At 52.5% G+C, this 20,077-nt stretch overlaps 1 protein-coding gene across 4 annotated transcripts; it reads right to left on the bottom strand.

Moving 5' to 3' along the window:
* Positions 1-3,523: 3,523 nt before the first annotated feature.
* RCC1 (regulator of chromosome condensation 1) lies at positions 3,524-18,674 on the bottom strand. Of its 4 annotated transcripts, XM_055140330.1 has the most exons (13): positions 18,606-18,659; positions 15,760-15,819; positions 13,393-13,470; positions 12,709-12,790; positions 12,193-12,258; positions 10,676-10,863; positions 10,281-10,460; positions 7,708-7,804; positions 7,485-7,607; positions 6,476-6,631; positions 6,108-6,227; positions 5,644-5,796; positions 3,524-4,641 (listed from the first exon to the last, which is right to left on the bottom strand). In XM_055140330.1, the coding sequence occupies exons 4-13, from the start codon at positions 12,779-12,781 to the stop codon at positions 4,466-4,468; spliced, it is 1,332 nt and encodes a 443-aa protein (XP_054996305.1). In that variant the 5' UTR covers positions 12,782-12,790; positions 13,393-13,470; positions 15,760-15,819; positions 18,606-18,659; the 3' UTR covers positions 3,524-4,465. The 4 variants fall into 4 exon arrangements, with proteins under 4 accessions (XP_054996305.1, XP_004603573.2, XP_054996306.1 ...); XM_004603516.2 differs by lacking the exon at positions 15,760-15,819 and having other exon boundaries at positions 18,606-18,674; XM_055140332.1 differs by lacking the exon at positions 15,760-15,819 and having other exon boundaries at positions 4,503-4,641; positions 6,157-6,227; positions 18,606-18,674.
* Positions 18,675-20,077: the final 1,403 nt, after the last annotated feature.

Genomic DNA, 20,077 nt, shown 5'->3' on the forward strand with positions numbered 1-20,077 from the left:
TACTGTTACATACTTATGAACTTTCATGTTTGCATTTTAGTCATACAATGATCTTTTATCCATCCCTACACAAGTGCCCATTTTCCTCCACCAATGTTCCCAGTATCCCCCCCACCCCGCCTCTGTGGTAGGGCACTCCCTTTTGTACTCCTTTTGGGTGTTGTGGTTTGCAATAGAAGTGAGGTACCCTTTTGTACTCCTTTTGGGTGTTGTGGTTTGCAATAGAAGTGAGGTACAGTCCCAAATTCTTATCACAAATTCTGTCCTCTCTCGCCTAATACTGTCTCAGGCATTGCATTTTTTTTCTGAGCCACACCAGTTGACTTCTGGCTCTGTAATCATAGGACCATTTGGGGTGCCAGGGATAGAACCAGGTTGACCACATGCTAGGCAAGCAATCACCCTAACCTGCTGTTCTCTTTTGGGGGGGCTGGAAGGGTGGTGGGGGCTGGGCAAAACACTCAGGGCTTACTCCTGGCTCTACTCAGGAATTACTCCTGGTGGAATTCAGGGGACCATCTGGGGTATTGGGGACCAAACCTGGGTCAGTGGCTTGCAAGGCAAGCACCCTATCCTCTGTACTATTTCTCTAGCCCCAATATTTTTTGCACCATTTTTGAAGTGGCAACCAGAAACTGAACTTGGTATACATGAACACCAACCCTCCATTTCATGGTGTTTGCGTCAACCATGTTCAAATCTTGGTTGCCTAGAATCTGTGCATATACATTTCTGTGCTGCCGTAATTGGCAAGTACTCTACCACTGAACTACATTTCAGGACTTCTGGCATTTCTAGCTCTGTGTTCAGGAGTGAGCCCTAGGGGTGCTCAGGAGACCATACATGGTTCTGGAGATTAGAAGCAGGGTCAACCACATGCAACGATGTGCTTTGTCCTCTCAATTATCTCTTTGGCTCATTAACCACGTTTCTGAATAACCCCTTCTCTTGTAGTTTCAGATGGTTTAGTGACTGGCCCCTTCCAGACCCACACTCAGCCAGAATTAGAGGTTTGCGCTCCATTCCCGAACCTTTTATATATGCACCTTTTTGCAATGAGTCTGTGGGTTTGTGTTTTTGGATTTTGGTTACATCTGGTGGTGCTACCTCCATTCTCTGATTTTTATGAAAAAAGTTAACACACAACTTTTTTTTTGTTTTTTGGGTCACACCCGGTGATGCACAGGGGTTGCTCCTGGCTCTGCACTCAGGAATTACTCCTGGCGGTGCCCAGGGGACCATATGGGTTGCTGGGAATTGAACCTGGGTCGGCCATGTGCAAGGCAAATGCCCTACCTGCTGTGCTCCAGCCCCAGACTTACACTTCTGAGACACTGGCACTAAAGGACACTGCTAGCAAAAAAGCAACACTTTTGGGGACTACAGTCATAGCACAGCGAATAGGGGAATAGGGCATCTGCCTTGCATGTGACCGCCTGGGCTTGATCCCCAGCTTCTCATATGGTTCTGAGCCTTGCCAGGAGTACTCCCTAAGTGCAGAGCCAGGAATAAGACCTGAGTCTGCTCAGGTATCTCCTCCCCGCCGCCCCCCAAAAAAAGCATATTAAAAATGAGGTAACTATTAACTGGAGAATTAGATGAACATTTGTAATAGCAAAGCCTTATAGTGCCAGGTTTGGAATCAGATCAGTCACGTGCACGGCATGCCACCTCCTCCACCTGTACTTCTCTCCAGCCCTATACAACTTTTTGCGGGGCTAGGGTGTTTGTGCCACATCCTGCAGTGCTCAGGGTTTACTCATGATTACGTGTAGAGATCAATCATGTCTGGTGGTGCAGGAGGACCAGATTATGCGGTGCCACCAGCTACAGGAAAGTACCTAAATCCTCATACTATCTCTCGAGTCCTGCCCCCCTCCCACTCCAAACTCTTAGAAACCACACAAGGGATAACCTGAATTTGGAAGTTGATGTAGATTCCAGTCCAGCCAATGCACTTGTTTTTGGAGGGGCACACCTGGCAGTGCTCAGCAATCACTCCTGTTGGGCTCAGGTGACCATAGGGATGCTATGGATTGAACCTGGGTTGGCTGTGTGCCCTTAAGAGGAAAAACCTGCTATACGATTGCTCTGGCCCCTAGCCTGTGCACTTAACAGGCTTCAAATCATTGATTTGAACTTGTAGAAACTATTTCCAGGGATGGTCTGAGAATTAAGCAAGCTATTGTACCAACAGGAAGCATGGCCCATCTTCAAGAACTGTTTAGGGCCAAGTGATAGTACAGCTGGTAAGGCACTTGCCTTGCAAATGGGCAATCTGAGTTGGATCACCGGTATGTCATGACTCCCTGAGCCACCCTCCCACCCACCCTGCCATCATTCCTGAGCAGAGTCAGGAGTAAACCCTAATCGTCACCAGGTATGGCTCCCCAAACAAAACAAAACCAAAAAAAAAAAAAAGGGTGGGTTACTTTCTGCTCCAGGGACAGTTCAAAGTTCTGCAATGCACGATTTGCATACAAGAGCCCCAGATTCAGTTCCCAGCTGGTTCACTGGGAGTAGTTGACAATATTATCGTGTGTCCCCCTCCCCCAAATAACAGGATACTTTAAATGTCTGCATTATCAAGAGAAAACTCCAGTCAATCTAATCCAAAAGGACGTTGCTTCTTTGCCCAGAAAATATTGAAATCAAAGATGGTTTTTTGAAGAAATAAGTATAATCACAAATGTCCACATCAAAACCAAAAGTTCAAGGGGGAAATAAATCACAGAATACATCATTAGTTTATACCATATTCATTTTGCCAAGAATCCTGACATCTAAGAACCTTGGTGCGAATAAAACTTCAGTTACACATAGAAACCTCCCAAATCAGCATTAAATATTGGAATTTTTTATGATGTGAAATAGTCTATTTTTGTTTTTGCACAGCCCAACATGTGACTAGCAGGGACTTAAAATATAACTACACACCAAGGAAATTAGCCTCCAATTTTTATAAATTTTAAATGTCCACCCTGGACAGATCAGTTCTGTAAGATTTGGTTCCTCAAGTAAGAAAACCTACTTTCATGTATAAGTTGGTCTGAGGAGTGATTATGTAATCAATCCTGTTTACTCAAGTAGATCAGGTATTGAACATGATACAAACTTAGTACAAGCATTTCCGGAGGTAAGACTTCTCAAAACACCTGGCTGGGGGTGAGATACTGAAGACTGAGGGCGAGGGAGGCCCCTCAGTGGTAGGGCACACGCCTTGCACGTGTGAGGTCCTGGCTTTGATACCAAGCACTGCCAAGCAAATCAACTCCATTATTTTTTTTGTATTATGCAGCATAAAGGAAAAAACCTGGTGATTCCTGAAATGTAAGTAAGTACCTGAATAAAAATCAACCAACTCCTTTCTTTTCTGACTAGTCTGGGCCAGCCACGCCAACAGTGGACTGGCACCCGTTGGAATGACTCGCCCAAGTCCTCGCCTTCGGGCCGTGTGATCTAGTCTACCTCTCCCACTACAGCAGCTGCTGTCTTTAAAAAAGCAGGGAGTGTAAAAATTAAGTTGCGCTTTATAAAACTCTACATTTATTAAAAACGTTAAAAGGTTTCACGCTTCCCTCCAAAATATTTTACAGTTAAAAAAAAAAAACAAAACACAACAACCCACGACTTTTCCTCAGCTACTGTACTAGATCCCACTTCCCTTTCTGGGGTCCAGCCTCCTCTCCCTGATTTTTTTTTTTGTCCCTTCACTCTCAATATTGCTATAAATTTGTCTAGAGCTCTCTGTCCTCCTCCTCTCCCTGAGTGTCCTGGCCTGCAGGCAGTTTCCTTTCAGATTTGGGGCCCGTGTTGGTGAAACAAGTGGGGTACAACTGGCAATGCCTGAAGGCAGAGTACTTTGTGCTTCTGAGAGGCTGACGGGCTTTTTTCTGTCACTTGGCCTTCCCAAGCCCCTTTCTCCCAGACACGCGTGTAAGACCCTTTGGCTGGAGGTTGCCTCTACCCATTCTCTAGTTCATCCCCAGTCTGGGTTCACAAAAGCCAGATCTGAGGACGGTATTGTTTCTGTATGGCTACAAAGGACAGCAAGTGTGGCACATGAGTAGAGCTTGAGGGGAGCCCCGACTCCTCAGCGTATGGGCATTTAACCCCCAGGTAGAAGTTTCTCATTTTGGTAGGCAAAACCAAGTTCAGCCAGGGCCGGAGAAGGTAGGAATAGGGGAAGGCGGGCTGACCACATCACTCTGGGGCGAGTCATGTTCCTTCAGACAACCCCCTGCCCCCCTCAGCCCCACACGGCCTTCATCCTGCAGGTCCCAGGATGACTCTGGAAAGGAGAAGGAGAAAGAGGAAACGGATTCTGTTCACGGGGAAAAGACAGGAGGTGACAGAACGCTTAGGGTCGGGGGGGAGGTCTGTCGCACCCTGCAGTCCTCATGGCTTCCCTGTTCCAGGGGGGAGGGGCATGGTGGGCCCAGCAGCCAGGCCCTCGGAGGCTTCATCAACTTTGTCCCTTGTCCTTGACCAGGAGGACTGTGTGCTGGCCTCCGCTGGACACGGACAGGACTGTGCGGTTCTCTAGCTGTTTGCCTGTCATCTCCACGGGGCTCCAGGCGTCCTCTTCCAGGCCCGTGCCCAGCTGGTAGTTGGTGCCCATCCCCCAAGCAAAAACACGACCTACAAGGAGAGAGATGGGGCAGAAATGGTTTTTTGAATCCCCTGTCCCACCTCTCCAGGGTGAGAAACTTGGGACATCACGAGTATCTGGCATTGTTCTGCAGCAACCTGGTCATGTCCCAGCCTCGGAATTGAGGGAAGTGAGAAGCCACGGGCTGCTGCTAACCAGAGACCAGCCCTGACGTTAGCAAAGACTTCCCTGCTCCTAGCACGGCATTCAGAGCCCTAAGGACTGGTGGCTCCCCACCCCCCACCAACACCCTAGATCCGAGGCCAGCATTGCTGGGATCGCTCTGGGATACAGGCTGGGCTTGAGGTCGGGGCCTTCGAGGGGTGCTGAAGCCCCTTTCTCAGGCTACCCAGATCATGTGGGTCCAGCGATTCCAGACTTCTCCATACGACTTCCCTTTCTTTCGCCTAATATAACTCTAAGTACAGCAACCTGGGCAGCTGAAGAGTTGGGTTGTAAATAAACGGGTCACCCTGGTAGAAAGACAAACTTGAGTCAGAAACCTGGAGACCTGGGCTCAAGATTTTTTTTTTTTTAAAAGGCTTTGGGACACACCCGACTGTCTTGTGGCTTACTCCTGGCTCTGCGCTCAGGAATCAAGCCTGGAGGGCTCGGGGGACCACAGGGGATGCTGGGGATCAAACCTAGGTGGCCACATTCAAGAGAAGCACCCTACCCGCTGTGCTATCTTTCCCAGCCCCCTCAAGTCTTACTGCCCGTCCAGATCTCAGTGAGGCTGCCTATCCCAGTGCCTTTCCCTTGCTGCTTTTCTCTTCTACAGAACAAATCGCCTTTATCAAAATTACTTGTTAACTCCTGAGAACTGGGAGCAGAGCCCCAATCTCGGTGATCTCTGCAACTCAGCCAAACGCAATAGTGGACGTCAAAGCATACTGGGCGAGGGGTACCTGACGCCTCCCCCTAACAGTGCTGAGTGTGACCTCAAACACATTAAGAACCAAGATCCCCGAGTCCCTAACCAAGCTACTCACCATCCTGGGTCACGGCATAGCCCACAGAGGCCCCACAGGCCACTGAGGTGACAGCAGGCAGCCTGGAGATGAGGGTGGGCACGCTCTTCTCCTCCGCACCCTCCCCGAGGCCCAGCCGCCCGTACTCGGCCCGGCCCAGGCTGTACGCCTTCCCTGCGGGAGGAGGGAGAGACGGGGAATTGCACAGGGCCCGCTGCAGGCAGGTCTGCTGAGCCCCTGGTGTCTGTGGGGACTTGCCAGTCTCAGGAGGGTGCGGGGAAGGTCTGCAGTGATTCTCCCCAGGTTTTTGAGGGAGGTCCCCACTGAACCCATACTCGAAAGGACGCCAAGCCTCTTGGACCCGGGCCTGGCCCAACCCATGGAGGACCCAGGGCTCGTGCAAGGACCATGTTCTCAGGAGTCTGACCAGGCCTGTGCTCAGGGACACTCCACCCCAGGCCCAGAGGAGGACCCGAAGGCTCCACCTTCCGAATCCATGCAGACAGTGTGGTGTTGGCCACCAGAGAAGCCCACCCAGGACTTGGTGGAGTTCTTGAAGGACGTCAGGTTCTGGGGTATAAAGCAAGATTCTGTGCCTGAGGTTCCTGGGAGGCAAGAGACGGGACAGAAGTGTCAGGGTGAAGGGGTCCAAGGACCTGCCCTCCTCTCTAACCCCACCCACAGCGAGGCCACCCTACCTCAACCATGAGATTCACTCACTTTCCAGATGACAACACTGCAGTTCTAAGGGGCCCGGGGGACCCCACCAAGGGAGCACAAGCAAGCAGCGGGGGCCCCTGGACTGAAACCCCGATTCCACAGGGCGACGCCTGATGCTGCCCTTGGGACTCACCAAGCTGATGGTAGTTGGAGAGGCCGAAGCCATAGACGTGGCCCTCGCGGGAGATGGCGAAGGTGAAGTAAGCACCACAGAAGGCATCCTGGAACTTCACGTGAGCCCGGCTCCCCTTGGACTTCAGCATCACACACTTGGGGACCAGAAGTCGTTCTGCAAAGAGAAGGCCACGGGGAGTGGCAGACACACAGGCCTCGCCTCGACTGTCCGCTTCTCTTCCACTGCTGACGCCCTGCAGGGAGGCTAGGCAGGGGCTCCTCACCCCATTTTGTAGGTGCAAAGCATGAAGGGCCCCACCCGCACGCCCCCTCACCATTAACACAAATATTTTCTTTCCTTTTTGGTGACAAGGTTCATGCCAAGTATGGATTCTACCACTGAGCTGCAGTCCCATCGCAGAGAGTCTCATTTTCAGGGACCTCCCAAATGAAAGACTTCTATGTTTCTGTTTCTTTTTAAATTTCTGGGTCCCGGGGCTGGAGCGATAGCAGAGTGGGTTAGGTGTTTGCCTTGCATGCAGCCGACCCAGGTTTGATCCCTGGCATCCTATATGGTCCCCCAGCACCACCAGGAGTAATTCCTGAGTGCAAAGCCAGGAGTAACCCCTGAGCATCTCTGGGTGTGACCCAAAAAGCAAAATAACAATAATAACAACAAACCAAATAAATTTCTGGGTTCCACCTGGAGGTGCTCGGGGACTCCTCCGAGCTCAGTCCTCAGGGATTGCCTTCTCCTTGCTCAGCCGACCATGTGGTGCTGGAGACTGAACCTGGGCCTTCAGCATACAAAGCATGTGCCCAACCCACCGGACCCTTGCTCTGGCCCCACAGTCAGGAGGCGGCAGCCTCAGAGCATGTGCCTGAGCTACCACCCCGAGCCCTGGAGTCTGAGTTTGTAACCACAGCTGCTGGTCCCACGCACACAAGCGTGCCACCTCTAGCGACTTGCTTTTACCAGGGGTGGCTTGCCCAGCTGCCTGCCAGAGAAACAGACCTATGTGACCTACCGAGGCCCTGGCGGCCACCACGATTGGCAAACAACTCAGGCACACGACCGAGCTGGCCCTGCTCTCCACAGCCCAACGTGTAGAGCTCGCCATCAGCTGTCAGCATCACCAAGTGGTCATTTCCTGGGGGGGGGAAGAGGGCAGACGGTACAGGCTTTCTCTGCCCACGGCTGGGCCAGCCCTCCAACAGGGCTCCCCGCTCCTCAGAACACCCCAGAATCACCTGAGGCCACCTTCACCACGGGCGTGCTCAGCTGCACCTGCACGGGCACCGGGCTCTTCTTCATGGGTTCCAGGAGTCCGATCACACCGTTGTTGTCCTGGGAGGGGGGAGGCGGACACTCAGTCAGATGCAGGCTGCGGGCAGCCACGGGGCGGACTGAGGAAGGGCCAGCACGACAAAGGGGGAGACAGAGGTGGACAAGAACCAGGTCACATATTGAAATACTTACGAACAAAATCACACATGGTCTGTGATTTGCATTAAAATTAACAGGCAAGGGGCTACGGATGGAATAAAGAGGAAAAATAAACAAGCCGGCTTTGTGTTCATAACTGCTGAGTAAAAAGGGGTTCAAGATCCGATCCTCATCCCTTCTGTTGGGACCCAGGCCTCCCACTTCAAAGCATGTGCTCAGCCTGTGAAGCTCTTTCTGATTCCCCAAATTATGTTAACAGAAACATTTTTGAGGGGTCCAAGAGATAGTACAGGGGGTAAGGTGTATGCCTCGTACACGGTCAACCCAGGTTTGACCTGGTATTGTATAGTCCCTTAAGGAATGATCCCTGAGCACCGACCTCAAAACTAAAACACATGGTACTGTAGCACTGTCATCCCATTGTTCATCGATTTGCTCAAGCGGGCACCAGTAACATCTCCACTGTGAGACTTGTTACTGTTCTTGGCATATCACGGGTACCTTGCCAGGCTCTGCCGTGCAGGCGGGCCAGGCTCTCCGAGAGGGATGGAGGAATTGAACCCAGGTCGGCCGCGTGCAAGGCAAATGCCCCACCCGCAAATTTATTGATTTACCATCAACAGAGTTCTTTGTTTTTTTCATTTTGAGGCCTATCTGGCAGTGCTCAAGGTACGGTGTGGTGCTAGGAACTGAACCCAGGGCCTCACTCACACACAGCAAGCATTCTGTCACTGAGCCACATTCCTATCCCAGAGTCTTTTATTTTTTTGCAGTGCTGGGGTTAAGCCTAGGTGCTCACACATGCAAAGTTAAATGCTTACCACTGAGTCAAGTCCCCTCCTCTGGATTCCCTTGTTTTGGGGTCAAATCCCGGGATCGAGAGCCATCATGGGGTGCCGGACATTGAGCCTGGGTCATTGCATACAGGCAAGTTCCTTACCCAGTGTTATCTCAAGCACCAATTCTTTCTCTTTTGCTCAGGGTTTTCTGCTACCTCCACGCTCAGATATCACCCCTGGTGGGGCTTAGAGGACCATGTAGGGTGCCGGGGATTGAACCTCAGTTGACCACATGCAAGCACCCTTCCCACACTACTATCTCTCTGGCCCTCCAACTATTTATTTTATAAACTGATTTCGGGCCACACCTGGGAATACTCAGGGGTTACTCCTGGTTCTGTGCTCAGGAATTAGTACTGGTGGTGCCTGGGGGACCATATGAGATGTCCCAGATCAAAGCCAGGTCAGCAGCAGGCAAGGCAAGGCCCCTACCTGCTATACTATTGCTCCAGCTCCTGGATTCCTTCTCCTACGACATTATAAAATAAATAGCAAAGTTCCTAAAATATTTATTTTTTTCCAAAACAATTTTGTGGGGTCAGAGAGATAATACAGTGGGTAGGGTACTTGCCTTGCATTGGCAGACCTGGGTTCAACCCTTGGCACCCCTATATTCCCTGGAGCTCCACCAGGAGTGATCTGAATACAGAGCAAGGAGTAAGCTCTGAGCACCATCAGGTGTGTGGCCCCCCGGAAAACAAAACAATTTTTGTGCTTAGTCTCTTAAATCCTTCACTGCCTTTGATGTTCTGAGATACAACGGAGCCAAAGAGATAGTCTAGTGGGCAGGGCACCTGCCTTGAATGAGGCTGACCTGTGTTTGACTCCGGCACCCCATATATTCCTTGAGTCCCACCAGGAGTGATCCCTGAGTGCAAAGCCAGGAGCAAGACCTGAGCACCACCAGTATGGCCCAGAAACAAATAAAGAAATTCTGAGATATGGGAATTTCATATATCCTCATAAAACAAAATACTCTTGGGGACCAGAGCCAACAGTACAGTGGGTGGGGTGTTTGCCTTGCATGTGGCTGACCTGAATTCCACCTCTGGAATCATATATGGTCCCTGAGCCCCAAAAGAGTGGTCCCTGAGCACAGAGCCAGGAGTAAGCCAACAGCACAGGAGGGTGTGGACCCCAAATAAACAAAACACCCCAAAGCCAAAAACCTCTGGGAAGTGCATGAGGGCGGGAGAGGAATGCAGGAGAGAGACACAGGTTTCATTAACACTGATTCAAGGAGTCAGCTGGAGGGGTGCAAGGCAAAGGTGAGACGTCAGAGAGCTGGGCATGGCCCTTGCTTGCTGAGCCTTCACTTCCGCATGCTTTGGTGGAGGCACAAGATGGGTTTCTTGTGCAGCAGTGCTCAGGGTTTTCTGCTGCCTCCACGCTCAGATATCACCCCTGGTGGGGCTTAGGGGATTGTGGGGTGCCGGGGATTGAACCCCAGTTGACCACATGCGAGCACCCTACCCACACTACTATCTCAGTTAATTCTGCCCACCAGATCCCATTCAGTCTTCCAGACCCAGTCTTACCCGGAAGGAGCCCCAAAGGAAGACTCGGCCATCCTCCGTGAGCGCCGCTGTGTGACTGTCTCCGGCTGACACTTGTATCACCTTCTCTTGCAGCTCCACTTTCCCAGGCACCGACTCTGAGCCTTCCACAGATGTGTCCCTTCCCAGGGCACCCTCGTCATTGCAGCCGAACGAGTAGACCTGTGCCCAGGAAGCCCAGTCAGTGCAGGGTCCAGGATCGATCCACTCCTATTTAGGCCCCTCCTGCTCAGCCACCCAGCTCATCCCCGCAGAGTAGACACGTGTGGCTCAGGCCCCAAGCCCATTCCATCCATACCCTCCCTGATCCAGACTCCGTCAGTCCTGGGCCCCCACCCAACTCCCCCCCAGCCCCACCCCTACACCCCCTGCCCTACCTGGCCACTTTTGCTCAGACACACAGTGTGCATGCCCCCGGCCTCTGCCTGTACAACATCCTCTGGAATGGGCACCAGAGCTGGCTTCTTCCTCTCCATCACACTCTCACCGAGTCCCAACTGGCCCACGTCGCCCTGGCCCAGAGTTAGCACCATGCCTGGTTCTGTTCTGTGGGATCTATGTGAGACTAGAGGGAGAAAAATTCAGCCATGAGCATATGGGATGACAGGCGTGTGGAGAAGTCCCTGCCTGGGCTCTGGGGTCACACGGCCCTGCGTTCCAGCCCCTGCGCTAGCAGAATCCATTAGAATGATCACCGGGAGCCTGTGTTTCCTCATCTTTGAAACAGGGGTACCCACACTGCCTCTCTCAAAGGGGTTTTTGTGAAGATTAAAACAACAAGGGCTGGGGCTGGAGCGATAGGACAGCAGGTAGGGTGTTTGCCTTGCACGGGGCCAACCCAGGTTTGATCCCCAGCATCCCATATGGTCCCCCGAGAACCCCCAGGAGTAATTCCTGAGTGCAGAGCCAGGAGTAGTAACCTCTGATCACCATCAGGTGTAACCCAAAAAGCAAAAAGTGCCAGTCAGATAGTTCAAAGGGCTGAAGTCCATGCTACACATACAGTGCCAGAAATTCAGTCCCTGGTACCCCATGGACCCGCGTGCCCCCAAAGAACTGCATCCCTGGCCAGAGAACCTAACCATCAGCTGCTGAACGCCCCAAAACTGCCTAAGAGGCATCCCACTCTAAAACCGCTCATTCCGCTGCAGACATGAGAGAGAGAAATGGGAGAAATGAGACAGTGCTGCAAACTTTATGCTGCTGAAGAAATAGAGACCCAGCAGAGATTTCCTAAAGAGCAGTAAACCCTTCATGAGGAGGGGGCCTCACAAATAATGTCTCCCCAGCCCGCGTTGCTATCTCTGCCGTTACACTGCTTTATACTCATCTGAGTTATATAAGGAGCCTGGAGCACCAGTACAGTGGGTGGGGAGCTTGCCTTGCATGCAGCCAGCCCAGGTTCAATCTCCGGCATCCCACAGGGTCCCGAGCCTGCCAGGACTAATTCCAGAGTGCAGAGCCAGGAGTGAGCCCTGAGCACAGCTGGATGTGACCTGTCCCCTGCCCCCCCATAACTTATTCATGCCTTCCATATTTAGGATGTGGTTAACAGGAAAGGGGAATGGCGTCAGAGAGGCGACATAGTCAGAGGGCTAATAAGCAGTCCTGCTCCAAGCACAAACAAGTCACTGGGGTCCCTTGGCTTTACCCTCTGGCTGACTTAAGTCTCTGACAATTCCACAGGGGAGAAGAGGGGAAGCAGTAGGAGTAGGAGCCAACAGGTGAATTTGCAGAGGTAAGTGCCAATCAGAGGGCTGCAGAGCCACCTGCTGGTGGTCACCGGCACCCCAGACAGCCAAAGGTGTCCAGCCCCTCCCTGGGGTGTGGCCACAGCTGCCAAGATGGCCACCTGGTCTGGTTTTCTGGTCAGAAGGGCTAGGCCTGCAGGCACCTTGGCAGGAGCGGGCGCCCGGAACTCGGTGGGAGGCAACAGCCCTCACTGCCTGGTTACGATGGTCTGCAAGAGACAGACACTGTCTGAGTGTGGGTCCGTGCATCCCCCCTCCCACGCCAGAAGCGCTTCTCTATCTGCCCCCCGCCCCAAGAAAGGAACCTACTGCCAGCCCCCAACAAATGCTGCCAGCATTCTCTGGGAGCCTCCCGGCAGCTCAGTGAGGTGAGGGACTTGCCTAAAAGGACACAGCCAGAGAGTGGCAGAGCAAGGATCTGAACCCACGTCTGGAACTGGCCTAGCGCCTACTGCGCTGTTTTGCCAGTGCTCCCCGGGGCTCTCTGGCCCTGTAGGATTCCCAGAGGGTAGGAGACACAGAGTTGTGGCCGACCTTCCCTCTGGAATCCTGGAACCGCAGGCCCCTCTGCTTCAAATGGACAGGAGAAGAAAGTCCAGTTCTAGATTCTGGGGCTCCAGAGTGGTACCCACAATCAGATAAAGCCAAGGCCAACTTACCCTTCACCTTCTTGCTCTTTGGGAGGGCATCTTCTGGGGGTGACCTTTTCTTAGCTATACGCTTGGGCGGCATTGTCCTGTCCTGAAAAACCAGGCCAAGTACTACATTAGAAATGGCAATCATGGGGCTGGAGCGATAGTACAGCAGGTAGGGCGTTTGCCTTGCACACGGCTGACCCGGGTTCAATTCTCAGCATCCCATATGGTCCCCTGAGCACAGCCACAGGTAATTCCTGAGTGCAGAGCCAGGAGTAATCCCTGTGCATTGCTGGGTGTGACCCAAAAAGAAAAAAAAAGAAAAAAAAAAAGGCAATCATTTTCCTATTCTCAGTTAGTCATCTTTATCAAAATCCTTAGAAAAGAAAAAACCCTTAGAAACGGTCAGGACTGCCCAGTAATTTCACTTCTTAGAATTTATCCTGAGTTGGCTCAACAGCAAAATGGATTTATCCAAAATTAGTAGGATACCAACTCTAGTTGCTCCTCATACCATATATATTCTTCATATTTTACAAAGTTAGTGGAATACTGAGTTAAATATTCTTCATAGGGTTAAAAAAAAATTCAAAACAATAAATGTCCAGAAGACTAGGAGGAGTACTATGCAGTATATTCACGACAGGAAGCCATGAAAAGTAACACTTGCTGAGCTGGAGAGCTAGTTCAGGGGTTAAGGTGTCTTACATGCAGTTGTCTTCTGTTCAATCCTCAGCACCACACGATCTTCTTGCAAAGACTTATTGATTAGGAAAATGTTCACCACTGCCAAGTAAAACAAACAAACTGAAAAAAAAAACAGCTCATCTAATTTTGAATTTAAAAAATATATGTACATTAAAAAAAAATGGTGCGTGGGGCAACAGACCAAATGTTAACAATGGTAAACCTGAAAAGATTATGGGGGTCAGGAATATGGCTCAAATGGTAGACAGACAGAGACACACACACACACACACACACACACACACACACACACACACACGCCCCATACATAAGGAAAGGGATCATTAACTATTGGAAACAACCATGTAAATCACTGTCTAAATAAAAAAAAAAAGTGGAAGTGAACTAGAGATAATACAGCAGGTAAGAAGCTTGTCTTGCATATGGCAAATCCGTGTTTAACCCCCAGCATCCCATAAGCTCCCCTGAGCACCTCCAGGCGTGATCTCTAAGCACAGAGTCAGGAGTAACACCATATGATGGAGCCTCAAAACCACCCAAACAGAAAAGGATAAAGAAAGGAATTTGTGGGCTTGAGGGATGATGGCTCAGAGGACTGAGCACGTGCTTTCCAAATTGGAGCCCTGGGTTCAATCCTCTTAAGGCATGGTTCCCCAAGCGCCAAGCAGGGAATATAGATCTGGACATCCACACTGATGAGTGTGGATACTTTTTTGGGAAAAATTACTGTTAGTAGGGCCAGAGAGACTGTGCAACAAAGGAAGATGCTGCCTTACATGCAGCCAACCTGGGCTCAATTCCCAGCAGCACATATGGTCCCAAGAGTCAGTCAGGAGTGAACCCTGAGCGCAGAACCAGGAGTAAGCCCTGAGCACGACCAAGTACGGCCCAAACCCTAAAACTGAAGCCCTGAGCACTGCAGGTTGTGGCCTCCCGAACAATAAAACCCACTTGTGGGCTGTGACAATCACTGTTGGGGCCAGAGCAATAGTATGGGGTGAGGGGCTTGCCTTGCACAAGACAAACCCCAATTCTAAATTCCCCAACTCTGTATATAGCTCTCCAAGCATCTCCAGGGTTGGTCACTCCTGAGCAGAGCCATAAATATTCTGAGTACCAGGGGGTGGCCCTTACCACCCCCCATCTCACAAGAAAGAGTCATTCCTGGGAGGAACCTGGGCTTTCCTGAGCAGTTCAACAAGACACACTGTAAATATGCTGCTCATATTAACATATAAACACCAAGTGTTACACAAAAAAAATTTGGAGCCACACCCAACAGTGCTCAGGGCTTACTCCTGGCTCTGTACTCAAGGGATCAGTCTGGGCAGGCTCGGGGAACCATAGAGGGTGCTTGGGATCACACCCAGGTCAGTCATCTGCTCTAGCCCTGGTTTTGTTTTTATTGAAGAGAGGTCACGCCTAGTGGTCCATGGGTTAAACCTCTCGTTTAGCAGCATGCAAAGCAAAGTGATCTACTCGATGTATGATTGCTCCAGTCCACAGCCCCACAGTCCAGTCATCTGAGCCATTTCCGTGGCCACTGACACCAGGTGTTAGAAAAGGAGAAGAAGAAAATCACCTATGCATTATTAGAACACCTGGACTTCAGTCCCAGCCCCTCTGCCCCCCCTCCCACCCCCTTTAGGTCTTCCCCAAGACAACTAGGACCAGGTACTCCACAATGTTCTCTATTTCTAAGCCAGCCCAAACTGTGTTGAAAGTATTTGGGGCAAAGGACATACAGAGCTCAGCAGCAGAGCCTGTTGTCTCTCTGCATGTGTGAGTCTCTGGGTTCAAGCCCGGTGCTACAAAAGAAAAAGAAAGCAAACTTTCTCTCTCCCTCCCAACCCCCACATTGCTTGCTGTTCTCTGCTCTTTAAAGGTCGTGAAAGCCTCAGGGCCCCAAACTCTGCACTTTGGACTCGGGAGTGGAGTCTGGGGCCAGGCCTGCTCAGAGACCTAGAAGTAAAGCAGGAAGCACATCCTCCAAGCCAGAAATCTGGACAGTGACTTTCTAGCAATCGGATCATGGGCAAATTTATTGGACCTCTTGGTGATTCAGTTTCCTCCCAGCTTCCCCCAGTAAAACAGCTGTAACAGTATCCATCCATCTGTGATGTATATGAAGGGAAGGGTTAATCCCAGGCAAAGCTTGCAGAGCTGGTGGTACTGCCCTGTCCAGGGTCTGCCCCATGTGACACACATTCTGATAGATCCAACCCACCTCCATTCCCCATGGAAGAGGCAGGGACAAAGACTCAAGGCTACAATCACAATGACACTAAATCACAATGACACTAAGCCCTAAGCCCCTCTCAGGCAGCACCCCCACACTCCCTTTCTTGGGACAGGCCCCACTCTTACCGCATGAGGACAGTGGTTTAGGGGGTGGTGGTGGGGTCTCTGGACATAGGACTGACTTCCCTATGGGAAAAGAACAAAGCAAGGAAGACTGAGAAGTACCCAAGGGCCACTAGGCTGAGCATCTACAGGCTGTGACGTGTTCAGGTTCAGACACCTACAAGGCTGATAAGGCAGTTCTGAGAGTCCAGTATCTTTCCATTTCCCCTGGGGTGGTTTCCTCCCCTCCAACTTGCCTCTTCAAGATTCTTCTTGTGATCTTGAAGTCACACAGAGGAGGGCCCAAAGAGACAGTACAGCAGGCAGGGTGCTTGCCTTGCATGCGGCCAACACAGGCTCGATCCCTGGCACCCCATATTATCCCCTGAGCACTTCCAGGAGTGATCCTGAGCACAGAGCCAGGAGGAAGCCAAGCCCTGAGCACTGCTGGGTGTGGGCCCCAAGCCAAAAATAAGTTTAAAAATAAATAAATAAAAATAGGGGGCTGGAGCAATAGCACAGTGGGTAGGGCGTTTGCCTTGCACGCAGCCGACCTGGGTTCGAATCCCAGCATCCCATATTGTCCCCTGAGCACCGCCAGGGGTGATTCCTGAGTGCATGAGCCAGGAGTGACCCCTGTGCATCGCCGGGTGTGACCCAAAAAGCAAAAAAATTAAAAATAAATAAATAAAAATAGTTTGAAGGGCTGGAGCACATGCTTTGCTTATGGAGTACCAGGTTCAACCCCCATCACCCCGCATGGTCCCTAAGAACTGAGCTGGCAACAACTGCCAGATACAGCCTACATCCCCATCCTACCCCACCCCCTGACACTCAAAGAAGATAAAAACAGGACGGGAAGGTCATGCAATGGTTTAGTATGTCAGTGATCCCCTAAACCACCTGCCTCCCCCCCAAATACTGCCAGGTGTAGCCCTGGTAACCAGACTGGAACATCAGGTCTGAGTACCAGGTGAGTAGGGGTGGGGCCCACTGGGGAGGAAAGGGAGAAAGGAAGGACCAGGAGGCTTTGGGGAAAGTGCCCATGCCACACATGTGGCATGGAATCCCCTGTGTCTTGTCCACTGCCCAACAGGGCTGGAGGGTCCCTCTCCCCATTTCTGTTTAGAACTGTTTCCCCGTCTGAACTACAGTCTACCAGGCGGCTGGACTTTCTTTGACCCCCTATGACCTCACCAGCCTCATGTTTTCGAAGGGAGAGTCTGCTCACAACAGCTGTCCCCGCGGGCAGCGCCGCCCACTGCCAGGCGGCCTGTCCCCACCAGGAGATAAACACTCTGGCCAGACCCAGAGACACAAGAATCTCTGTGAGAAGTTCCCAGAGGGGCAGGCTCACCTGTCTCAGCTGTTAACTCACATTTGCCAAGCTTCTATGAGCCAGACATAGGCCCCCAGGAGCTCCCATTGAGCCCCCTTAACAGAGCCTGGGCTCATATATGTTCCCTTTCCCCTAGGAAAAGAGCTGCCTGCTTCCAGGAGATGTGCTCACATGTGGCCATGCTGCTCAGTGGGAGAGCCAGAAAACGCTGAGAAGTTGGATGGTGGTGCCTCAAGGGGAGGCTTGGCCACACCTGGTGATGCTCAGGGGTTACTCCTGGCTCTGCACTCCGGGATCACTCTGGTGCTGTTCAGGGACCATCTGGAACACTGGAGATGGAAGCAGGGTCTGTGGCGAGCAAGGCAAACACCCTACCCACTATTGCTCAGGCCCAGAGACGGCTGTTCTTGGGGTCTTCTGAACCAGTGGTTCCTCCTCCACCGCTCTTGGCTAAGCTCACCTGCTGACTGTGTCCTGCAGTGTTCTGGGTCCAGACCCGCGACCCCACCATGCCTCCATCTGGACTTTTTTTTATGAATGAAACACTGTGAGATTTCTTCTCCCGCCTGTGATTGGAGCCCCGGTTTCACTCCTACAAAAATGCTGCTCACCTAGTCAAGTGCGGTGCTCCTGCACTCCAGGGGTAAGGGGGAGTGGGCAGAAAAACCGACAGTTTCTGCAAAACCCCTCTTCCAGGAGTCACATTACTGGGTAAACCACTCCTGACCCTCCAGGGCAGGGTGGGGCGACCCCAACTCAGGGATCCCTAATACTTGGCATACAACCGAACTTCTGCCCATGCACACCAGTCACACTCGTTCCAGCACCTGGATTATGACCTTGTAGGGTGACTGGCAAGTCCGGGAGTCGGCAGCACGCTTAGGCGATCACCAAGGAGGGTGTTGTGGCCACGCCTGTGTCTCCCCGAGTGGGCCCGGGCTCCGTAAAGGCCACGAGTTCCTCCCGACCACGGCTCAAGGGCCCGCCAGCGCGGCGCGGGACACGCGGCAAGCGCGCTGCATACAGAAGGGATGCGGCGAGCTCCCCGGCACCCGGCTCCCGGCTCCCGGCTCCCGGGGCCGAGCAGACCCCTGGGCAGCCACAGCTCCCCAGAGCCGACCCCGCCGTGCAGTAGGAGTCAGACCACTTTTCCCGCTCCGGAAACCACACGGCCCGGCGTGGGGCGCGCGCTCTGCGCCTGGAGTCGCCGAGCTCCCCGGGCCGGTCGCGCCGTTTGAATCTTGGCGCCGGGCGGCGCGGGCGGCGGGGCGGCGCGGGCGGCGGGACGGGCAGCGGGGCGGCGCGGGCAGCGGGGCAGCGGGGCGGCGCGGGCGGTCCGGCCGTGCGGCCCGCGAGCGCGAGGCGGGGCCAGGCCGGCGTCTGCCGCTCGGTTCGGCGCCGCCCGGGACCGGGAACCCGCGCGCAGGGGCATCCCCGTGGGCTACGACCCCGGCCTGCTGCCGGCCACGTGCGCTGCGGCCGGCCACGCGCGCATCGGCCGCCCCGCGCCCGGGATCCCCGCGCGACCTACCTTGGTGCAGGTCGGCCACGAGCAAACTCCTCCGCTCCCGGGCGGGCGGCGAATGGCCCGAGCATGCGCTCTGCGGCCCGCGGGCCCCGACCCCGGCCCCCGAGAAAACAAAGAGCACGGCGGCCCCTGGCGGCCGCCCCGGGAAGTGCAGGCAGAGCGCTCCTGCCCCCGCAGCCCTGGGTCACGCCTTGATGGGTGCCTGCAGTGAGGGTTTGGAGACCCCGAATCAAGACGCGGGAAGAGAGAGCAAAAAAGTGACAGGAGGCAGTGAGAGTCCAGGTGATTATGGGAAACGGCCAAGGTCTGATTGTAGAAAGGATGCAGTAGCAGGGACCGGGGAGGGCAGCGAAGAGGGATAGCCAGGGCACGTGTGTGTCTGTGTGTTGCTGTGTGTTGCTGTGTCTGTGAGTGTTGTCTGTGTGTGTGTATGTGTGTGTCTGGGTGTGTGTATGTGTGTGTCTGGGTGTATGTGTGTGTGGGGGTTAAGACAGCACATGTGTGCATAAGGGAGATAGGCTCTATCCCAAGGCAACAGAGCACCAGGTTGGGACTTGAGTTCTAGTGACACATCAAGTTTTACGGCTTTAGAGCAGACTGGCCAATGGCTGTGGGGAAAGGGAAGGCCAATGGGGTGTGAGCAGGAGGAGGAAGGTGAGTCAGGATGCGAGATGAAGGCGTGAGCTGGGTTGGTGCAGGAGATGGATGCCGAGTCATTCTGACATTACTCAACCTGCCTCAGGAAGATGGACACTTTTTCAGAGTTTCAGGGGTTCTATGGTGACCTAAGAACATTCGAGGGTTTCCTTAATCAAGGTAGTGACTTTGGCAGATAGGTATTTTTCTCCAATTCAACCTCATTCTGACACTGAAAGCCATTCTATCTTACTTTAACTCCAGGTGAAAAACTCTGGTGTGTGTGTGTGTGTGTGTGTGTGTGTGTGTGTGTGTGTGTGTGTGCTGTCAGAAATTTAAACAAGGGCCTCAAAAACTCAAGGCATGTACCCTACCCTCTGAGCCACGTCTCTGGCCCTAGAAGGACACTGTTTTCCTTTGATTTTGGTCCACACCCGGCAATGCTTAGGGACTATACTCCCTACTCGGTGCTTGGGGGTGACTCCTGGTAGTGGTTGGGGAACCACATGCAGTGCAAAGCATGTGCTCCAGCCCTTTGAGCTACCTCCCTGGCCCTAGGTAGACTCTTTGTTTTGTTTTAGTTTGGACCTGGTAGTGTTCAGAGACTACTCCCAGTTGGGGATCACTCCCAGTGGTGCTCAAAGGACTATATGGTTCCAGGGTTTAAATTGGGGTTGGCTGCATCTATAATAGACTATAGATCTATAGGCTGCATCTATCAGCCCCCTAGATGAGTGTTTACCATCAAAGTATTTCCTATTCTGGGGCCAGATGATCATATAGGCCTAGTAAGGCACAGTCTCGTATGCAGTCAACTTGGGTTAATCCCCAGCACCCAT

The sequence above is a fragment of the Sorex araneus genome, chromosome 5 (assembly GCF_027595985.1).
Source record: "Sorex araneus isolate mSorAra2 chromosome 5, mSorAra2.pri, whole genome shotgun sequence".
In the NCBI taxonomy this organism is placed as follows: Eukaryota; Metazoa; Chordata; class Mammalia; order Eulipotyphla; family Soricidae; genus Sorex; species Sorex araneus.

Coding starts and splice junctions, on each gene's coding strand:
- RCC1 (XM_004603516.2), bottom strand. CDS start 12,781: ATGCCGCCCAAGCGTATAGCTAAGAAAAGGTCACCCCCAGAAGATGCC. Junction 12,259..12,708: donor AAAGAGCAAGAAGGTGAAGG/GTAAGTTGGCCT, acceptor TGTCTCTTGCAG/ACCATCGTAACCAGGCAGTG. Junction 4,642..5,643: donor CTATGCCGTGACCCAGGATG/GTGAGTAGCTTG, acceptor CTCTCCTTGTAG/GTCGTGTTTTTGCTTGGGGG.